This window comes from Sus scrofa, chromosome 1 (assembly GCF_000003025.6).
Source record: "Sus scrofa isolate TJ Tabasco breed Duroc chromosome 1, Sscrofa11.1, whole genome shotgun sequence".
Classification (NCBI taxonomy): domain Eukaryota; kingdom Metazoa; phylum Chordata; class Mammalia; order Artiodactyla; family Suidae; genus Sus; species Sus scrofa.
In genome coordinates, this window is record NC_010443.5 from 32,688,262 (window position 1) to 32,708,641 (window position 20,380).

Here is a 20,380-nt window from a genome sequence, read left to right on the forward strand (position 1 = left end):
CCACCTCCCCACGAAGAGATGGGATAATATGAGATTTTAGTTGCCTCTTTTAAGAGTTGAATGCCTTCCCTGTTGTGGCACAGTGGAAACGAACCTGACTAGTATCCATGAGGACGCAGGTTCAATTCCTGGCCTCGCTCAGTGGGTTAAGGATCTGGTATTGCCCTGAGCTGTGGTATAGGTCACAGACGTGGCTCAACTCCTGTGTTTCTGTGGCTTTGGTGTAGGCCAGCAGCTGTAGCTCCGATTCGACCCCTAGCCTGAGAAATTCCATATGCTGCAGGTGCAGCCCTTAAAAAAAAAAGAGCTGAATGCCTTCCCAATTCTGCCTCCTTTTGGTCACTTTCCAGTGACTTTAAACATCTGCTTTTTACATTTTTTTCCAGGATATATAATGATAGTTGATGGGAGGGTTAGTCTGAAAGAAGATACTGCTATTATCAGAGCCAGAAGATTTTACGACAGGAAGACTATATGAGAGTGAAAGATAAGCATTGAGAGAGAAGCTCAGAATCAATATATACAATATCATCACTTCAGAATTCACGATAATTCAGACAGAACTTTAGCCATAATTTCTTTAAGGAAATGAGTATTACAAATAGGATCATATGAATAATTCTTAAATGACCTAGGCAGGGAAATCCTATACCTCTCTGGTCATTTTTATTTTTTACTTTGTTTTAAAAACATTAAATTCTTTTTATAGATACTTCTTCTTGCAGCAGCCACAGCAATGCCAGATCTAAGCCGTATCTGTGACCTACACTCTGGCTTTTGGCAACACCGGATCCTTAACCCACTGAGTGAGGCCAGGGATCAAACACACATCCTCATGGATGCTAGTCAGATTCTTAACCCACTGAGCCATAAGAGGAACTCCTGTATAGATACTTCTAAACATGTAACTATCATGCTGATATTTGCTGGATAAATAATGAGAACAGCTAACATTGTGTGAGCATTTATCACATGCCCAGGTACTGATATAAAATCTTTAAAATATTAGCTCATTTAATATGTACAAAAGTGAGAGTTTATTTGACTAGTAGCAACTTCAGGGTCTTGAACCCAGGGACCCATCTGCAGAGCTCGTCTATGTAACCATTTCACAGTCAGGGGACACCTCTCTGGGGTGAGAACTTGGGGACTGAGGATGCCGTGCGAAAGAGAAGTTGTGCATTCTAATGTCTGCTACTTGACCCAGACCGGAAATGGGCTGCTCAGACCCACCCTTGGGTGCTTCTGAAAGCAAGGTCTTTCCTGAGGAGGGTCTGAGTAAATACGGTATCACAGATTCCACTCACCCCTAAGCTGGAGGGAAACACGCACATCTTTTTTTTTTTTTTTTTTTTTTTTCCTGTAATGAGCTGTAGAGTTTGTCAAAACATCTAGACAGGACGGGGTGACCTTAAATTCTGTGAGAGAACTGATGGCTCAGGTCCTGATGGGGCTTATTTACAAGCAGACTAATGGATCAGTTGGTGTTCTATGTGCCTGGGGAGAAGAGGCTGGAGCTCTCATTAAGCCTTAAAACGTCCATGCCCCAGGTCTCCGCTGCCTCCTCTTTGGTCTACAAGATGGACAATTTCTCACATGTGTCATTCAGTTCATGCTTTGCTGCCCATGCGACAGCAGCAGGCAGCTTTTCTAATTATCTCCTGCTGAAGGTAACCAATTGACTGCGGACAGTTGTCAGTTAGGCAGGACTTGGGCCCCTAAAGGGAAGGCACAGATAACTGCTGCTCTGACTATCCAGCTGAAGCATCTTTATTATACCCTAAACATCCATCTAATTTAGTTGTGACAGAACAGGGGAAAAAAATGAATAGAATATCTCAGTGGGTGAAAATAATTCCAACATACAGATCTGTGAATTTGCTCACAAAATGAGGTCTTACTGGAAAGAGATATACCAGTATATGAACAGAGGTTACTTCCTGGTGGTTGGTCTATGGATGGTTTTTATTTTCTTATTTGTGTTTTTCTGCACTCTGTGTATTCTAAAAAATAATATATACTGCTTTTGTAATCTGGCTTTTGAAAAATGAGAGATGGGCAGCCTGGCCCACAGGGTCCTACTTTCACCATGAAACTGAGGATCAGAGCCCCACTCCAGAAAAGCATAAACCATCCCTTAGCCTAAGACCTTAAAAAAATTCTTATAGGTCCAGACTTGTAAAATTTCCTCTGAAACCTGTCTAGCTTCTCAGTTTCTTATAAATATTAAGGACAGGATATATAATTTCCCATCAAATGCAACACATGGTAGATATCTAATAAGCATCTGGTGAATACATGTAAGAAAGAATGAGTGAATGCATGAAAACTGTATTTGGCCAGGAGTTTTTCAATTGCATGTTTCTGAAAACTATATAAATGGCACATGGGTGATTACTGTACCTGGAAGGAAGAGGGTCAAACCAGACTCAGGTATCTTTTCCCTTTGTTTAGCTGCCCATGAATTGGCTTCAGATTCTCTCTAGCTCTGTTACAGGTAGGCTTTTGGGTTATGTTTGTGAGCCTAGTCTTTTGGGTTATGTTTTTAGAGCTTTTAATTCAAAGTAAAAGAAGAACTTTGAAAATACATACATACACACGTACATATATACATACATACGTACATACATAAAAGAACTTTGCTTCAGCTCCCATTTGGGAATTCCAGGTAAGTCCTTAACTGGATCACCATGGTTCACAGCCCACCCTTTTAGCCAGTGTAGGTGGGCCTCATGACTGGTAGCCTTTCCAGATGCCACCAAGTAGGGGAGAATCCCTGAGGGGAAGGGAGCGGGAGGTGCAGATACCAGGAGAAGTAAGGAGGGTGGCAAATTGAACAGACAAGTCCACCACCTCGTCTAGAGAGAAGCATTATTAATAATGAAAGTGACATCATGGATAACAACTAAGATTTATTATATGTAGGTACCATCTAAGCCCTTCACGCTCATTATATAAACGCTGTTCCATAGCCCTGCAGGTAGTAAGGATCAGAGCCATTAAGTGATTAAACCAAGGGCAAAGGAAATGATGGCCAATAAAGAGGTTAATACTTAATGGAGTCTAATGGAAAGGGTACAAATGCATTGATAACAAGCTTGGCCTATTTTTTTTTTTTTTCAAAAAAGGAAAGAAAGCCATCCATGAACAAAATTTAGGGCTATATTGCTGCCATACTTTTTTTTTTTTTCTGACATACATTTTAATTTACAAATTTATGGCTTCATTGGTCTCTGGCAACCAAACCTTTAACTTTTCATGTGATTTGATTCATTTCAAGGTCAGGTGATTCATTAATCATGTAGCCAAACAAGTTAGTTTTCTTGGTTTTTAAAAATAGAAGTAAACTCATTTTTATTCAGGCAAATCTAGAAATTTAAAAAAAATCGCTTAACTAGGCATGTATTTTCATTTGGAGTGTGGGACATCTTGATAATGTATGACTTTTTTTTTTTTTTTTTTTTTTGTCTTTTTGCCTTTTCTAAGGCCACTCCCACGGCATATGGAGGTTCCCAGGCTAGGGGTCGAATCGGAGCTGTAGCCACCGGCCTACACCAGAGCCACAGCAACACAGGATCCAAGCTACATCTGCGACCTACACCACAGCTCACGGCAACGCTGGATCTTTAACCCACTGAGCAAGGCCAGGGATTGAACCCGCAAACTCATGGTTCCTAGTTGGATTCGTTAACCACTGCACCATGATGGGAATTCCGACTTTACATTTAAAAAAAATATAAGGCCTTTCATGGAAAGGTCATGTACACAGGGATTCAGAGCGTGGGATCTGGGCCAGATATGGGTTGGAATCCAAGCTCTTGATCTTGACGTTTTAGTCGTATGACCTTGGGCAGATGACTGACCTTCTCAGTGTCTTGCTCTCATAATATGTGGCATGGAAATGGAGACCAGGTCCTCTCTTAGAAGGTCGCCATGTGGATTACAATTCATCTGTTCAACCCATCAAAGGGGTTTGAGCAATCCAGCTTAATAAATGGTAGCTCTTAATTTTATTAGAACTCCATTTGCGTAGGGGCTTTCCCCCCGCCCCATCTCCTCATAGTACTTGTTTTGTTTCTGGTTTCGTTTTTATCACAGATCCACAATAAAGAGGAAAGGGTGTTACCATCCTCATCAGAGAGGCTGTGTTCATCCCTCGATTTGCAGCCGCCCCGGGACATTGGGGAAGTTGTTTCATGGGTCTGGCTAGCTGAAGCAAGCAGTGTCTACATAAACATCAGCTAGTTGAGTCTTCTGTATTCCGCAGTATTGAATGCTCCTGTTGAGACTGTTATTCAGTGAGAAGATAAAAAAGATGCCTTATGGCAAGGACATTGTGAGTCTCAGGAGTTGGAGAAAGGAGAGCTGAGTCTTTAGACCATGGTATTTATTGCCTCCAGGAAATGAGGCGACAGTTGGGTAACTGCTTCTGTTATATCAAGGACCCCACACACCCAAGTCAAATCAAGTAAAAGGGCCTTCTTCAACCTACAACACGTTTCAAAGCTGGCAGGTTGCATTTAAATTGTGCCTTTTTCAAGTCGACCATGTGAGAGTATAGATGTCTAAATAATAAAAACGTATTGTTTAATTGCATCCATGTTTGCTTTTCAGTTACTCATTAAGAAGTTCAAGGTCAGTGCTTTCTTCAGCTCTGTCTTCCTAGGTTAGATGAAAGTCCATTGAGATCAGAGGCTCAGAATAGGAAATGAACAGAAGTAATGAACCAATCCTCATTTCTTCCTGTATGCTGGTTGTGGATTGTGAATAATGTAAGGCATATATAGATAGCTCACTACCTCAAGAGTTGCCTAGAAACCAGAGAGAGTGATGATAAATTCGAAAACCCTCCCTCAGAGAGCTTGTTCCGATATGTATTTAGGTATCCAGCTTATACTTCAGCCACTCTTATGTTTAATGGGTTGATTTTCTTCCCACCCCAAAACTTTGGGGTTGAAATATGATCATTCTAAATTTACCACCTACTTTTATCATCGTGTGAACTTGTGTTTTATTGGCTTTTCTCACGATCCAAAGACTTTGAGTTCGAAATGTGTTCATTCCCAATTTACTACCTACTTTTATCATCGTACGAATTTGGGCTTTGTTGGCTTTTAAGAAAAGAATCAGATACTGACCATCTTTGGATGTAAAGGCCAGGAAAAAGAAATATTTTCATTTTGCAAAAGAAAAGATCTGAAATGTCTTTTGCATTGAAATTTTTTCCCCTTGAGATGAGTATCTATGTTTTAGAAATGTTAACCCCAGACCCTTTTGACATTTGGCCTGTGTTAAGAAGAATCTAAAACAAAACCTGAAAGTTTTAAATCTTTTCGATGACTGAAACGTCTTCACTGTCCTCAAAGCATCTACAAATCACATTTGAGACTTTCTATATTTTTCTTTAACTTTTTCCTTCAACTCTGCCCTATTCCTGAGAAATGGAGTTCATGCAGCATTCCAATTGTCCTGGGGACTTGGATAGAGGTAAAAGTGAAAAAAAGGAAATTTTCTGTGTTTGTGAATTTTGAGCTCTGTAACATTGGAAAAGTGTAGTTTCTATGATGTTAGTCAAAATAATTTGGAAGATGTTGGGGAGGAGTCAGTATAACATTTAACTTATGGTTCTATGAAAATATTCCAATAATGAAATTTTAGATGAAAAAGGTATAAATATCAGTGTTAGACCATGTTTGAATTTTTATAAGCTTTTAACTGATTTTTTTCCTATACCATTTCTTCCAAACATTAAAAAATCATGACTTGGGCTTCTGATGGTTTTAAAATATATTCTGAATAATGTTCAGTCCTGAATTCCACCACATGCTCTTGTATGAATAATGCCACCTTGCCCCACATCGAAGCATGGGAAATTTGCAATTCCCTCAAAGGATTGTAAATGAGCCTCTTGTCAAGTCGCCAAAGTAAATTAACAAGATTTAAATTTTGCCATAATATCTATCGGAAATTCAAATGACTAAGTAATTAAAGCAGTGCTTGCTCTCTTGTGACACATGCAGTGTGACAAAACAGGCCTGATATGTCACCTCTCTGCTTCTGCCTGTTTTATTATAGCTAGTTGGGTACCAGGTGGCTTATTCTGTAGAGTGTCTTGCAGTCTATTAAATTCTAAGTGTGAAATAGAAATAAAACACACTAAATATTTTATGGAATGGGCGAATACATGTTCCTTAAAGCCATTCTCTACCCTTGAGTTTCATAAGGATAGTATTTCCTATAATGAAGTGGTTTAACACTACACAAGAGGGAAAACCTACCCATAATCCATCACCCAGAGATAATAGCTTTTAATATTATTTTTGTGTATTTGGGCCCAGAAGTTTTGTTTAAATTCAGAAATAACTGTGATCATATAACATATAAATTGAATAAATTGATTTTAAAACATCTCTTTTTTTAAAAATTGGAATATGTTTGATTTACAATGTGTTAATTTCTGCTGTACAGCAAAGCGATTCACTTATATATATATTCTTTTTTATATTCTTTTCCATTATGGTCTATCACAGGGTATTGAATATAATTCCCCATGCTATACAGTAGGACCTTGTTGTTTATCCAGTCTATATATAATAGTTTTTATCTGCTAACCCCAAATTCCCAGCCCATTCTTTCCCCAACCCTTTCACTCTTAGCAACCACAGTCTGTTCTCTAAGTCTGTGAGTCTGTAAAACATCTCTTTCGGATCATGAAAATAATGTAGTTACACTAGTGAACATTTGGAAAATAAAGATAAAAATAATCTTGAATTCTACCCAGGGATAACCACGAACAATAGTTTATTTCTAATCATAATCTTTTTTTCTTTGCATATTTGTATATATTTAAAAGTATATAGTAGGAGTTCCCGTCGTGGCACAGTGGTTAACGAATCCGACTAGGAACCGTGAGGTTGAGGGTTCGATCCCTGGCCTTGCTCAGTGGGTTAAGGATCTGGCGTTCCCATGAGCTGTGGTGCAGGTCACAGATGCAGCTCAGAGCTGGTGTTGCTGTGGCTCTGGCGTAGGCTGGTGGCTACAGCTCCGATTAGACCCCTAGCCTGAGAACCTCCACATGCCATGGGTGCGGCCCTCAAAAGATAAAAAGTCAAATATATATATATATATATATATATATATATATATATATATATATATATAAAATAGTAATTTTTATGCATAATGAGCAGAGGAACATTACAAACTTGATTGAAGATGTTCTGCAGTGGGATTAGTGACATAATATGTTTATCTTTCATGGAAAAACTGAATTATTCAGGTCATTAAAAATGAGTTTTAAAAAATTGAAAATAAGTTTTCAGGTTACTTAGCAATGAAAATGTTTCCCCCATAATTCTAGGAAATTCTGATTGTGTGTGTTGAAGGGATAAGAGACAGAGTTTGGAGAGAAGAAGAAATTTCCTTTCTGCCAATCAATGTTGTAACTGCATGAGATCATTTAGCCATGTTAGCAATACTGGAACCCAACTTCGTCAAGTAGTCTTTTAAATGATCATTAAATACGGCAAGCAAAGATTCCTGCTGAACTCTGGGGTGAAGAATGGGGCTCAGGAAGCATATTTTCTAGATTTACAAAAAAATCCAGAAGCAAAGGAGAAATAGTTGAGAAAAACTAACTGTATAAAGATTTGTCCTCAGGCTATTGAAGACTTCTAGCACATATCCTACTCCGTTTCCAAGTTTAGAATCCTAACTAAGCAAGTTAAGTTAAAGCTGGATTATTACTGAGCTTTAAAATTTTTGATTCATCTTGGTTGTAGTACTCTTATTAAGTATTTTTTGAACCTTATAAGTAAAGGGACAGCTGAATGTATGCAGTAAATGTTGGGGATTACAGGGAAACAAAATTAAAACAGAATGGCTATGATCTGAATATTTGCGTCTCCCTCCAAATTCCTATGTTGAAATCCTCATCTCCGAGGTGATAGTTTTAGGAGGTAGGGCTTTTGGAAGGTGACTAGGTCATGAGTGTAGGGCCCTAATGAATGAGATTAGGGCTTTTATAAACATTATCCCACCAAGCTCCCATGTTCTATCTGCCATGAAGAAACAATAAAAAGTCCATGACTCAGAAGAGGGTCTTCTGACTATGCTAGGAATTTGGAGGGAGACACAAAGGTTCAGATAGTAAACATTCTGTTTTAATTTTGTTTCATTGTAATTCTTTACTATCTCAGCTCTCTCTTTTTTTCATTTTTGTCTAATTTTTTTTTTTTTTTTTTTTTTTGTCTTTTGTCTTTTTGTCTGTTGTTGTTGTTGTTGCTGTTGTTGCTATTTCTTGGGCCGATCCCGCGGCATATGGAGGTTCCCAGGCTAGGGGTTGAATCGGAGCTGTAGCCACCGGCCTACGCCAGAGCCACAGCAACGCGGGATCCGAGCCGAGTCTGCGACCTACACCACAGCTCACGGCAACGCCGGATCCTTAACCCACTGAGCAAGGCCAGGGATTGAACCCGCAACCTCATGGTTCCTAGTCGGATTCGTTAACCACTGGGCCACGACGGGAACTCCTAATTTTCTGTTAATATCAACTGGTTTTTTATGGTTTTTTGGTTCTTTTAAATTTTATTTTATATTACTTTTTCATTTTTTAAAAATTTCACCGAAGTATATAGTTGATTTATAGTGTTATGTTAATTTCTGTTGTACAGCAAAGTGACTCAGTTTTATAGACACACTTGTCCATTCTTTTTGGGATTCTCTTCCCATATAGGCTATCACAGAATATTGAGTAGAGTTCCTGTGCTATACAGCAGGTCCCTACTAAGCATCCATTCTATGTCTAATAGTGTACATGGGCCAATTCCAATCTCCCAATTCATCCATCCCTCCCCCCAATCTTTCTTCTTTGGTAACCATAAGTTTGCTTTCATAAGCTGTGAGTCTGTTTCTGTTTTGTAAATAAGCTCATTTGCATCATTTTCTTTTAGATTCCACATATGAGTGATATCATATGATTTTTATCTTTGTCTAACTTACTTCACTTAGTATGATAATCTCTAGGTCCATCCATGTTGCTGCAAATGACATTATTTCATTCTTTTTAAGGCTAAGTAATATTCCATTGCATATGTATACCACATCTTCTTTACCCATTCCTCTGTTGATGGACATTGAGGTTGTTTCTATGTCTTGGCTATTGTAAATAGTGCTGCCCTATACATTGGGGTGCATATACATTTTTGAATTATGTTTTTCTCTAGATATATGCCCAGGATTGGGATTGTTGAATCACATAGTAGTTCTATTTTTAGTTGCTTAAGGAACCTCCATATTGTTCTCCATAGTGGTTGTACCAATTTACATTTCCACCAACAGTGTAGGAGGATTCTCTTTTCTCCACACCCTCTCCAGCATTTATTATTCATAGACTTTTTGATGGTAGCCATTCTGACCAGTATGAGTTGATCCCTCATTGTAGTTTTGACTTGCCTTTCTCTTATAATTAGTGATGTTGAACACTTTTTCATATATTTTTGGGCATCTGAATGTCTTCTTAGGAGAAATGTCTATTTAGATCTTCTCCCCATTTTTTCATTGGATTGTTTGTTTTTTTGATATTGAACTACATGAGCTGTTTTTATATCTTAGAGATTAATCCCCTGTTGGTCACCTCCTTTGCAACTATTTTCTCCCTTTCTGTGGGTTGCCTCTTTGTTTTGTTTATGGTTTCCTTTACTGTGCATAATCTTTTAAGTTTAAATATGTAGTAGAGGTAGAGTATTTTTGCAATCTACTGAGGGTACCAAACAATTCTGTAAATGTTTGGTTCATGCATTATATGTTTTTAAAAGTTTAGTCTCGCTCTGAATCTTAAGGATGAACACTTGGTGCTGGCTTTTAAATTCACCCTTGAAACAAGAGAGAACTCTAGATGCAGTGTCTATCTGCAAGGTGAGTGGATTCCCCAGGTGGGGACCCACAGTGTCCTCAGATGCCGGTTAATGCACCTCTCAGATCCATAGCTGGGGGCCAAGTCCATGTGTGCACCTTGCAACCCAATTTCCAGGTGTGGGTATATTCATCTAGTTCTAGGGTGCTGAGATGGGTATTTTTTTCTTTTCACCTTGGTACTCTGAGCAAATAAAATAGAAGAAAATGTGAAGATACTGATACCAAACTGTTTCCTCTGGAGTACACCCCTTGTGGGAACTATCCCTCTCAGGTGTCAATCTTTCTCCCCCTGTTTTACATCCTATTGAATGGAGAAGCTGCTGCTTCTGAATGGATGGGGAAGAGGGGGTGGAGGCAGCCCACCGGATCCAGCTCTCCCCCTGCCTCCGCAGGGGTGCTGCTTATTTCAGAACTAATGGCTTAATTCAAGTCCCAAACTTCTTTCCCTATCCATTCAGGTGTCTATTCTAGGAGTCTTTCTAATACAAAAAGACTAAGCATTTACAACATTAAAAATGAATGCCCCAAAGAAATCCAATTTATAGTTGGCTTTTTTGCTACTGAGTCTCTGGGTGATTTTCTCATTTCTGTACTGTGTCTTTTGGAAGATAATACAGTGCGAAGGAAATGTGTAATAATCACTCAAAAATTTGAAGCAAGATTCATTATTAACAGTTCACGTTGCATTTCTAGACATTACAAAATTACATAAATTTTCATCTGCGAAGGCCCTGACTTGGTACTAAAGGTCATGGTGTAAAATACTTGAACATCATGGAAATGAGAGTTTCTAAAGGATGTAAAGCAAGAAAATTGTACGCATTTTGCGCAGAGATTATAAACACTGCTGGTTATTCTTATTGCGTCCTTGACCCAACATGTGACTCCAGTATTTCAGGGATGCTTAAAAAGTTAAAGACAAAAAGATGACACATTAAGCTTATATTGTTTCTGATTCTGTTGATACTCATATTGCTTGTGATGTAGCTTTAGTTTAATTGTAATGATTGTGACAGTAACTGTAATAGTTCATCAAATGCAGTGTTTGTTCAAGCCAGCTTTCAGTTCTCCTGAAAAATTTATCATTCAGTTTAAAGCATCTACATTTGTTTTTGTTTCAAAAAGAATTTTTAAAATTTTCTTTAAGCTGGTATAAACACATTAAGAATATCTTTCCCATATTTTTTTAAAAGAAAGACTGAAAACCATTCTGCCATTCTGACCTCAGAAAAGACCCACACATTGAAATTAGTAATTAAGGAAAACTGATCTACAATAACCTTGGGAATAGTTAATGTCTTTAGATGGAATCCCCGACGGTTGCACATCTTTTTTGGTGTCTTTTCAAGCATAAATGCCCTGTTTTACTGTTTATTTACAATCCAGTTTTGCACGTCTAATTTGCATGTGCCAAGGGATGGAAGGAAATTGGATGAGAATCTGCCACTGCCACCATCCCTGCAGTCATGTACTGTAAGGGACGGTGCCTTCTTGTTCCCACAGCGCCTGTGCCTCTGCACGGAACTGGGGCAGAGGAGACTTGCAGAACAGTCCTAGATGGACATAAAGCCCGAGAAAATGGCTAGCGATTACGCCCATTAAGTGTATGATTGTGGGATGACAGCCACACTTGCCCTCCACTCAAAGCTCACTTCGTCTTTTTTACCCCTGAACCTGTATGGATGTTACAGTCTGTTCAGCTCCTCTAGATTCCTTGTTACGGATTGCTTTGCATTATTATGTAACTTTTCGGTGTATTAAAAATTTGCCTTTCCAACTAAATTTTTAGTTCCTTGAGGGCAGGGGCAGCATCTTGTCAACTCTTCGCTTATTATAAATCACGTATTAGGCATCCCATAAATATTTGTTGAGTTAAACAGAACTGGATGCAATTGACTCCATACAAAAATGTCTCAGCACACTCTGGGAATCTGTGTATTCAAATTCATTTCATTTTCTGGCTAAATAAGTATACGCCAAGAAATTATTTTGTTTCAAGCCTCATTAACTTTCCTGATTTAGTAACATATATTTGAAGAGTTCTTAAGGAAGGGAGAAAACATAGGCTATGATACAAGACAACATACTATGTCATTTCAACTAGAATAGAAAAAAGTAGAAGCATCTACCTCTGGATGATGATGTGAATTTTCCTCCTTTTTTTCTTTCTTTTCTTTTCTTTTCTTTTTTAACTTTCGTGGACTTTAAATATTTTGGCTCTCATAACATTAACTTTTGTAATCAGATGGAAATTCAAGAGAAAAAAAATCTTTGCAGTCCTTGTCTGTGTGTGTATGTGGGTATGGAGGTAGGTGAGTGTGAGAGAAAAATTGAGACTTTCTCTTTAAAGTGAAATAAGGCCATAACAATAAACATCTCTGAGTAAAGTTGAGTCATGGTTAATTGCTATTTTACTGAAACATGTACGGTAACTTGTGATAATGAAAGTCATTTTGTTTAACACTCTATGAACCGGAATTGTAGCTGTACGCTTATCATATTCATGTCTCCCTTCTATATCTGTAACATCTCTCTCCCATCTCTATTTTAATATACAGAAAGCTCCAACTTATATGATAAACAAAGACATGTTCTGGTGAATGACATATCAGAATTAAAAATAAGAAAGGGAAGTTCCCATTGTGGCACAGCAGAAATGAATCTGACTAATATCCATGAGGATGTGGGTTCAATCCCTGGCCTCAATCAGTGGGTTAAGGATGTGGCGTTGCCGTGAGCTGCCGTGTGGGTCGCAGACACTGCTGGGATCCTGCATTGCTGTGGCTGTGGTATAGGCTGGCAGCTGAAGCTCTGATTTGACCCCTAGCCTGGGAACCTCCATATGCCCTAAAAAACAAAAAACAAAACAAAATAAAAAGAGAATGGCAACTTCCAGTTGGTAAGATGCTAGAAAACAGTATTTTTTTTTTTTTCATTTTTATGGCTATACCTGAGGCATACGGAAGTTCCCGGGCCAGGGATCAAACCCACACCAAGTTGCAACCTGTGCCACAGCTATAGCAACACAGGATCCTTAACCTTCTGTGCCATGCAGGAAATTATGATAATGCTTCTGTTTTAAAGTGTCTATGAATATTTGATATTCTAAGGGAGTATGTTTTTTGCAAAGCAAAAGACAGAAAGATTGGTAGGACAATTCTGCTTTTCCCAAACCACAGAACTCCCTAGAGGCAAGAAGGGGTCAAGCAGCTACTGGCTGAATGGTAGAAAGAGAAAATGGAAAGTACGAGAGAACAGCAAAACCAAGACAATGTCAAAAGTATGACCTTACACGGTCAGAGTTCCCATAGTGGCTCAGCAGAAACGAACCCGACTAGTGTCCATGAGGATGCAGGTTTGATCCCTGGCCTTGCTCAGTGGATTAAGGATCCGGCATTGCTGTAAGCTGTGGTGTAGATCGCAGATGTGGCTTGGATCCCATGTTGCTGTGGCTGTGGTGTAGGCCGGCGGCTGTACCTTCAATTTGACCCCTAGCCTGGGAACCTCCATATGCCAAAGGTGAGCTCTCTCACTCCTCAAAAAGAAAAAAGAAAAAAAAAAAGCCAAAAAAAAAAAAAAAAAGGTATTACCTTGCCACCGTTTTTGGTAAAAGTATCAGAAGAGCAATACTAGTTAACACTTAACTTTGATGTGGTGGTTTTAGAAGTATGTCCACAAATTTTTTGATACTCCTATTTTCAAGAAGTAGAACCTCAAGGTATATGGAATAGATGGTCAACAGGGACCTGCTCTACAGCACAGGGAACTCTACGCAATATTTGTGATAACCTACATGGGAATGGCTATGTGTATATGTATAACCGAATGACTTTGCTGTATAGCAGAAATTAACACAGCATTGTAAATCAACTACACGTCAATAAAATTAAAAAGAAAAAAGTTGGATTTAATCTCTTCTTTTGAATACTCTCTCTCTCTCCCTTGGGTCACTTGCTCAGGAGGAAGCCTGCTTCTGGGTTGTGAGCTGTCCATGGAGGAGCCCCCAGAAGAGAAATTGAGGGAGGAACCGTGGTCTGTCAATGAGAAGGGGAGCAATCTCAGAAGCAGATTCTTCTGCCCATTTGAGCCACGAGTTGACTGCAGCCCTGTTTGCAATCTCACAGGAGCCCACTCAATTACCTACGTATGTAGGACAAATTGGAACCATAGGTGACCATTTAAGTACTATGCAATTTTAATGGATGAAATGAAATTAATAGTAGAAAATGTTATTTCCACATCAGTTGTATCAAAGAAGGCCATTTCCATGGCAACATATAGAAAAATCACAGTAGGAAAGTAAATTGAGATGGAAAGAAAGACCAGCGTGAATGGTTTTACTACTCTCTCGGTAAGCCTGGTTGAAATGAGATGCCTGCATCACCCTGCCCAGAACCAACGGCAGTGTGTGAACAAGGAGCCTTACCCATTAAAACTGCACCCAACTGCAGTTAGTATTGTTATAATCCTGGCCCAGAGTTACTACATTTGCTTTTCTCTCCACTCTGATGTTTATAATCTAAAACATAATGCTGTAACTTTGAAGCAATTGAAACAATGCTTGGTTAGAAAAATTACCCTTAAAAGAGTGATTTATGGAGGAGACCACTGGTGTCAGCAGCCGTAGTTATCTCTGTTGTCATAGTAACTTGCGGTTTGAGCTTAACCCAGTGTGTTAACATAATGGAGTTTTTGAGAAATGTTGGCAGTGTTGGAGTAAGAAAGACCCATGTGCTACCGTGACATGTGGTGGCCTTGACATGAAACTTGTAATAAGCATTTTTATTTTTTTTAACTCAATGAATTTTATTACATTTATAGTTGTGCAACCATCTGCAATAAGCATTTTAAATCGCAGAAGGCATTTTGTTTTGAAAAGGCTGCACCATCCCTTGAACCAAAAATGACTGAGAATTTACATGTGGTCTTTTGTATCCTAAGAAAAGCTTGGATTCTGCTTTTTTTTCCAGGAGAAGTTACGGATGGGTGAGAAATTCCAAAGGATATGTTTGATGCCTACACTGATGATTTCTCTTTCTGCATCAGGAATATCCTTAAAGAAACAAATTTGAAATCACGGGTCCATTAAAGATCATGACAAAACTAGAAATGCGATCATGACTTTGACAGATAAAATAAATATTCCACACTCTTGTTCTTTAAAATTTCATCACAAGTTATCCCACCTGCCTCGGTGGTTATATACACACAGAAATTTGAGATCTTAACAGAATTGGTCAAGATGATTTTATGTGTATTCTCTGGTTCAGATTTTATTAGTAAAAGTGTCTTGTAGAAACTCTCGATAAAGTTAGACTCTCAGAGATTTTAAAATAACCACTTAACAGTAGAAGTATTACCTTCGTGACAATCTTACTAACCTTTTCAGATGAAATGTGGAGTATGAATGGGCAAGCCAGGATCAGGCAGTTAAGTTTGAAAGTTTTACTGCTGTCTTGCTTACATGTCAAACTTTGAAGGGCATCAGAATACGCCACCCCCAAACAAACCACTTTGGCATAAGGATTATTTTGAGCTGAAGACATTTGAAATTCAACAAATGCAGAAAGTAGCCTTCCTGGAACTTCCCTTATCTGACTAACAACTAACAGAAGAAACTCCTAAAAAAGTAAGAACCATAAATCCCCTCTCCTGGGGGATTTTTATGGCCATGAAGAAGAGGGAAAGTTGGCACCAAGCTGGCTCTGCACAAACAATTCTTGCTGATAGAGTTTCCAAACCAGGTTCATTTTGCCTGGCACACAGCAAGCCAAAATGTTAAGTTGCTGAGGTTTGCAGAAAAAAGGTTTATTCACAAGGCAGCCAAACAAGATGAGAGGACAAGTCCCAGATCTGCCTCTCCGAAGGCAAGGGACTCAGGGTATTTGTGGGATCAGAGTGGTCTGAGGTGTTAGGAGCATGTGGGGACCGTGGTGATAGGTGATTAGAAAAAGGTGCAGTAATGGTCCTTCTGCACAGGTGTAACTAAGATGCAGGCCTCTGCATGTTATAATGGAAGTGATTACATGAAAAAATGTTCAATATTGCTACTTATTAGTGAAATGCAAATCAAAGCTACAGTGAGATACCACCTCACACCAGTCAGAATGGCCATTATTAAAGTCTATAAATAACAAATGCTGGAGAGAGTGTGGCGAAAAGGGAGCCCTCCTGCACTGTTGGTGGAAATGTAAGTTGGTACAACCATGGTGGAAAACAGCATGGAGCTTCTTCAGAAAACTGAGCTAGAGTTACCATATGATCCAGCAATCCCACTCCTGGGCATATATCCAGACAAAACTATAATTCAAAAAGATACATGTATCCCCGTGTTCATAGTAGCATTATTCACAACAGCTGAAATGTGGAAACAACCTAAATGTCCACTGACAGATGAATGGATAAAGAAGATGTGGTACATGTATACAATTGAATATTATTCAGCCATAAAAAAGAATGAAATAATGCCATTTGCAACCACATGGATGGAACTAGAGATTATCATTCTAAGTGAAGTAAGTCAGATAAAGACAAATACCATGTAATATCACTTATATGTGGAATCTCAAATAGGACACAGATGAAACTATGAAACAGAAACAGACTCATAGACAAGGTTGCCAAAGGGAAGGGATGAGTGGGAGGTGGGTGTTAGCAGATATAAGCTGTTATACATGAAGAGGATAAACAACTAGGTCCTCCTGTATAGCACAGAGAGCCATATTCAATGTCCTATGATAAACCAGGCTGGAAAAGAATATTTAAAAAGTGCATATCTATGTTTAACAGAATCACTTTGCTGAAATTAACACCATATTGTAAATCAACTCTACTTCAATAAATAAATAAATAAATAAATAAATAAAAATGGAGGAGCTTAGCATAATCTGAGGGTGAAGTTTTTGGCCTTTTGATATCAAAAGGTCACCGAGTGTACACTTACAAATGCCCAGTTGGAGGATCTGTGGTCCTATCCAATTTTTTTTTTTTTTTTTGACTTTGTAAGGCTGCACCCCAGGCTAGGGGTCAAATCAGAGCTGGCCTACACCAACAGCTCCTTAACCCACCAAGCGGGGTCAGGGATCAAACCCGAATCCTCATGGATATTAGTTGGATTCATTTCCACTGAGCCAGGATAAGAACCCCTCTCTATCCAATCTTAACCAGCTCAGATTGGACTAGCTACAGTTGACTCCAAGTTCCTGGAAAATAACTCTGGCAAACATCTTATTGTTTAGGCTACATGCCTCTTGGAGGCTGTGAAAGCTTTTTGTGGCAACAAAGGAAACGACCTTGATTAGTGAAGGCAAGTGAAAAATTTGACTAATGATTATCCTCAATTTTAATAGTCCTTATCTTCCATTAATTTCCCCATATATTTACTTTTCCATAGTTTGAAGCTCCTAGAAACCTAAAATCCCCTTTGCTTTGTCTTGTTACAGCTCCGTAGTGTATTGCTCTTTGTTTAAAATGGGATATTGTTATGGCAGCTGCCTAGCAGCCCTGCACCGCAGCGTATCAGCTCTAGCGACAGTCCTGTGGCTGTCGTGTACCAGCTCCAGCAGCTCTGTGGCTACAGTATATCAGCTCTTTTACCCAGAGAGAAACCAAGGGAGCACTCGGAGAATTGGAGAACACAGGTTTATTACGCCAGCAGGCTCAGAGGAGATCGCTCTCCAGAGTCTGAGCCCTGAAGAAGGGTTTCACAAGGCTTTTATGAGTTTCCAGGTCCATGCTTGGCTGGTCGGACCGGAGTGAGGTCAGGCAAGGTAGTAGATGCAGAAACAAGTTTACAGAAGCAGATGCATGGGCGAGGGGTGGTTAGGGGCAGTTGGCTGGCCTTTGCTTTGTCATCATAGCCAGGGTCACTCCTTTCTACCTTTTACGGGGACATTTTTCTCCTACATTCCCCCCTCTTAATGCTTTCCCACCTTCTTGGAGCAATTAGGTTTTTAGGCCTACTTGTTTCTTTGGGTTTTCACTTCTTTTCCAGGAAGGCCCCCCTGTCATGTAAAAATTATCAAATAAAATTTGTATGCCTTTTCTTCTTGTTAATCTGTCTTAGGTCAGAATAATTTGCACGGCCCCAGACAATGAACCTAAGAGAGTTGAGGAAAAAGTTTTATTCCTCCTCGACGTGATTGAAAGCCTCATGTCAAAATATTCTCCTTTCTGGGGCATCTAAGAGCAAGGACTAGGATAAGGATAAGTCACTCTTGAGTTCAAAAGTCTGGGAATGGGGGACAGAGAGGAGAGATTTTCTGAGTGAAACAGGGAAATAGAAAACCAGAGATAAAAGGAGAGAGATTGGGAGAAGCAGAGGCCCCACCTGCTTCCCTGTCCACTCCCCACACTGTGGTGTTTGGGGCTTTACTTTAGGGGAAAGTGCAGGAGTCAGGTTCTGAGAGCTGATAGGAAAAGATCTGTCTGGATTTTCCCCTTTCAGGCCTTTCCATCACTGAGACAATGTTACCGAGAAACTTGGCCTGTGTCCTCCATTGCCAAATGGAAATGCAGAGACAGAGTTTGGGGTGAAGGAGGAAAAAGAGAGCTTTATTGCTTTGCCAGGCAAAGGGGGCCACAGCAAGCTAATGCCTTAAAGACCGTGCCCCCTTTGAAAGGGTTAGGAGGTGGTTTTATAAGTTGAGGAGTGGATGATAGGACTATTAGATAAGGATCAGGGTGGCAGGTTGGCTTTCAAAGCTGGCATTTAGTGGCGCCTAGGACTGGTTCTGGGGTGATCCTCCTTCCTGGAATGGGAATGAAGAATGCTCCATCAAGTAGTTCTTACATTTGTTGGGGGTTTTAGTTCTGCAGAACGGCTCAAAGATATTGTTATGTATATTCCTTGAGGAGGAACCAGGACCCTGCTCCAAGGCTGTCCTATTGTCTCTCCTTTTTTTTTTTTTTTGGCTTTATAGGGTCACACTCGCAGCATACGGAGGTTCCCAGGCTAGGGGGGCCTACACCAGAGCCACAACAACTCAGGATCTGAGCCACGTCTGCGACATACACCACAGCCCAGTGAGCAAGCCCAGGGATTGAACCCTCAACCTCAAGGTTCCTAGTCAGATTCGTTATCCACTGAGCCACGACGGGAACTCCTGGTCCTATTGTCTCTTGACTGCTCCTCCCTGATCTCCGAATCCCCTCCCTTCCCTGATTAGCAACTGCCCGTTGGAACTCAGGGAAGGTCAGGGAAGGTCGTGGAGGCTGAAGCTTATTCCCTAAAAACAAGAAATGGAGGATGCAGAAAGGCTTGTGTACCTCAGAGCCCCACAGGGCGCTTGCTCGGTTACAGATTCTCGGCCCCTCCCCAGCTTTTTAAGAAGGCCCTTAGGACACACCAATCTTCCCATTTATTTAGAATTCAAACATAATCTGTCCTTCCAATCCAATCAGGTATAAAACAGAAGTTTCCAGATTGCTGTCTTTAGTCTGATCTCTTAATTAACAACAGCAGCAAGGAGAGTAGCAGCAATATCGGCCATCAGCCACTACTCTCATTTAATGAATGTTGATTAGGTGCCAAATACTGCCCTGGGCATTTTAGAGACATTCCTCTGACAAAATTCTCTCACTGATCCCTGAAATAGGCATTATTACCTTATTGGTTGGGTAAGATATCCAGGCCTGAGGAAACTAAACAGGCATCAACACAGCTTCTCTGTTTTCTGAATTTATCTTACAAATTGGATCTCTTATCATCAATAGAGAATTCAAAGCTCCCTGGAGGGTTTATTCAGCTTTGAACTGTATTGATGAAATAAAAATTTGTATTCTACTGCAAGTCAAGGAAAATTTAAACAAAAATTTTCTCTGCCCTCTGGCCTCCTCTCTCCCCTCTACTGTGTTTTTGTATCTGCTTTATGCATCAAACAAACCCACACCTACCCCATCAGAAAAAATACCTGCTCAACTATAAACAACGCCATCCCCATAGCACCAAATGGACAATTCCTTAGGAGATAACCTTCCTTCTTAATCTTGTAAGGGGCGACAATGACCCATAACTGACCCATAGCCGTTAAATGCATAACTTTTTTTTTTTTCCTTTTTACGGCAGCACATGCCACATTTGGAAGATCCCAGGCTAGGGGTCGAAATGAAGTTGCAGCTGCTGGCCTATGCCTCAGTCACAGCAACACCAGATCCCAGCCATATCTGTGAACTACACCACAGACTGTGGCAACACCAGATCCTTAAACCCTTTGATCCCAAGGCCAGGGATCAAACCCGTATCCTAATGGGACACTATGTCAGGTTCTTAACCCACTGAGCCACAATGGGAACTCCAGTTTCATTTTTTTTAGATGGTGAGTTCAGAGTTCAGATTCTGAAGTTCAGAATCTTTGCATTTGTCAAGATGCTGCAAAGATAAAAGGAGGTAAAACTGCATAACCAGGCCTTGATGACTTGGGGGTTCTCCTGCAGTCACTTGGGCATCTCCATTACTCTTAAATCC

At 39.8% G+C, this 20,380-nt stretch overlaps 1 protein-coding gene across 1 annotated transcript in view; it reads right to left on the bottom strand.

The window, feature by feature from the left end:
• Positions 1–19,937, bottom strand: part of SMLR1 (small leucine rich protein 1) — a 70,030-nt gene extending 50,093 nt beyond the window's left edge. The window contains exon 1 of the mRNA XM_003121205.3: positions 19,827–19,937. Coding sequence (XP_003121253.1) covers positions 19,827–19,937 — 111 coding nt within the window. The remainder of the gene's footprint in view (positions 1–19,826) is intronic.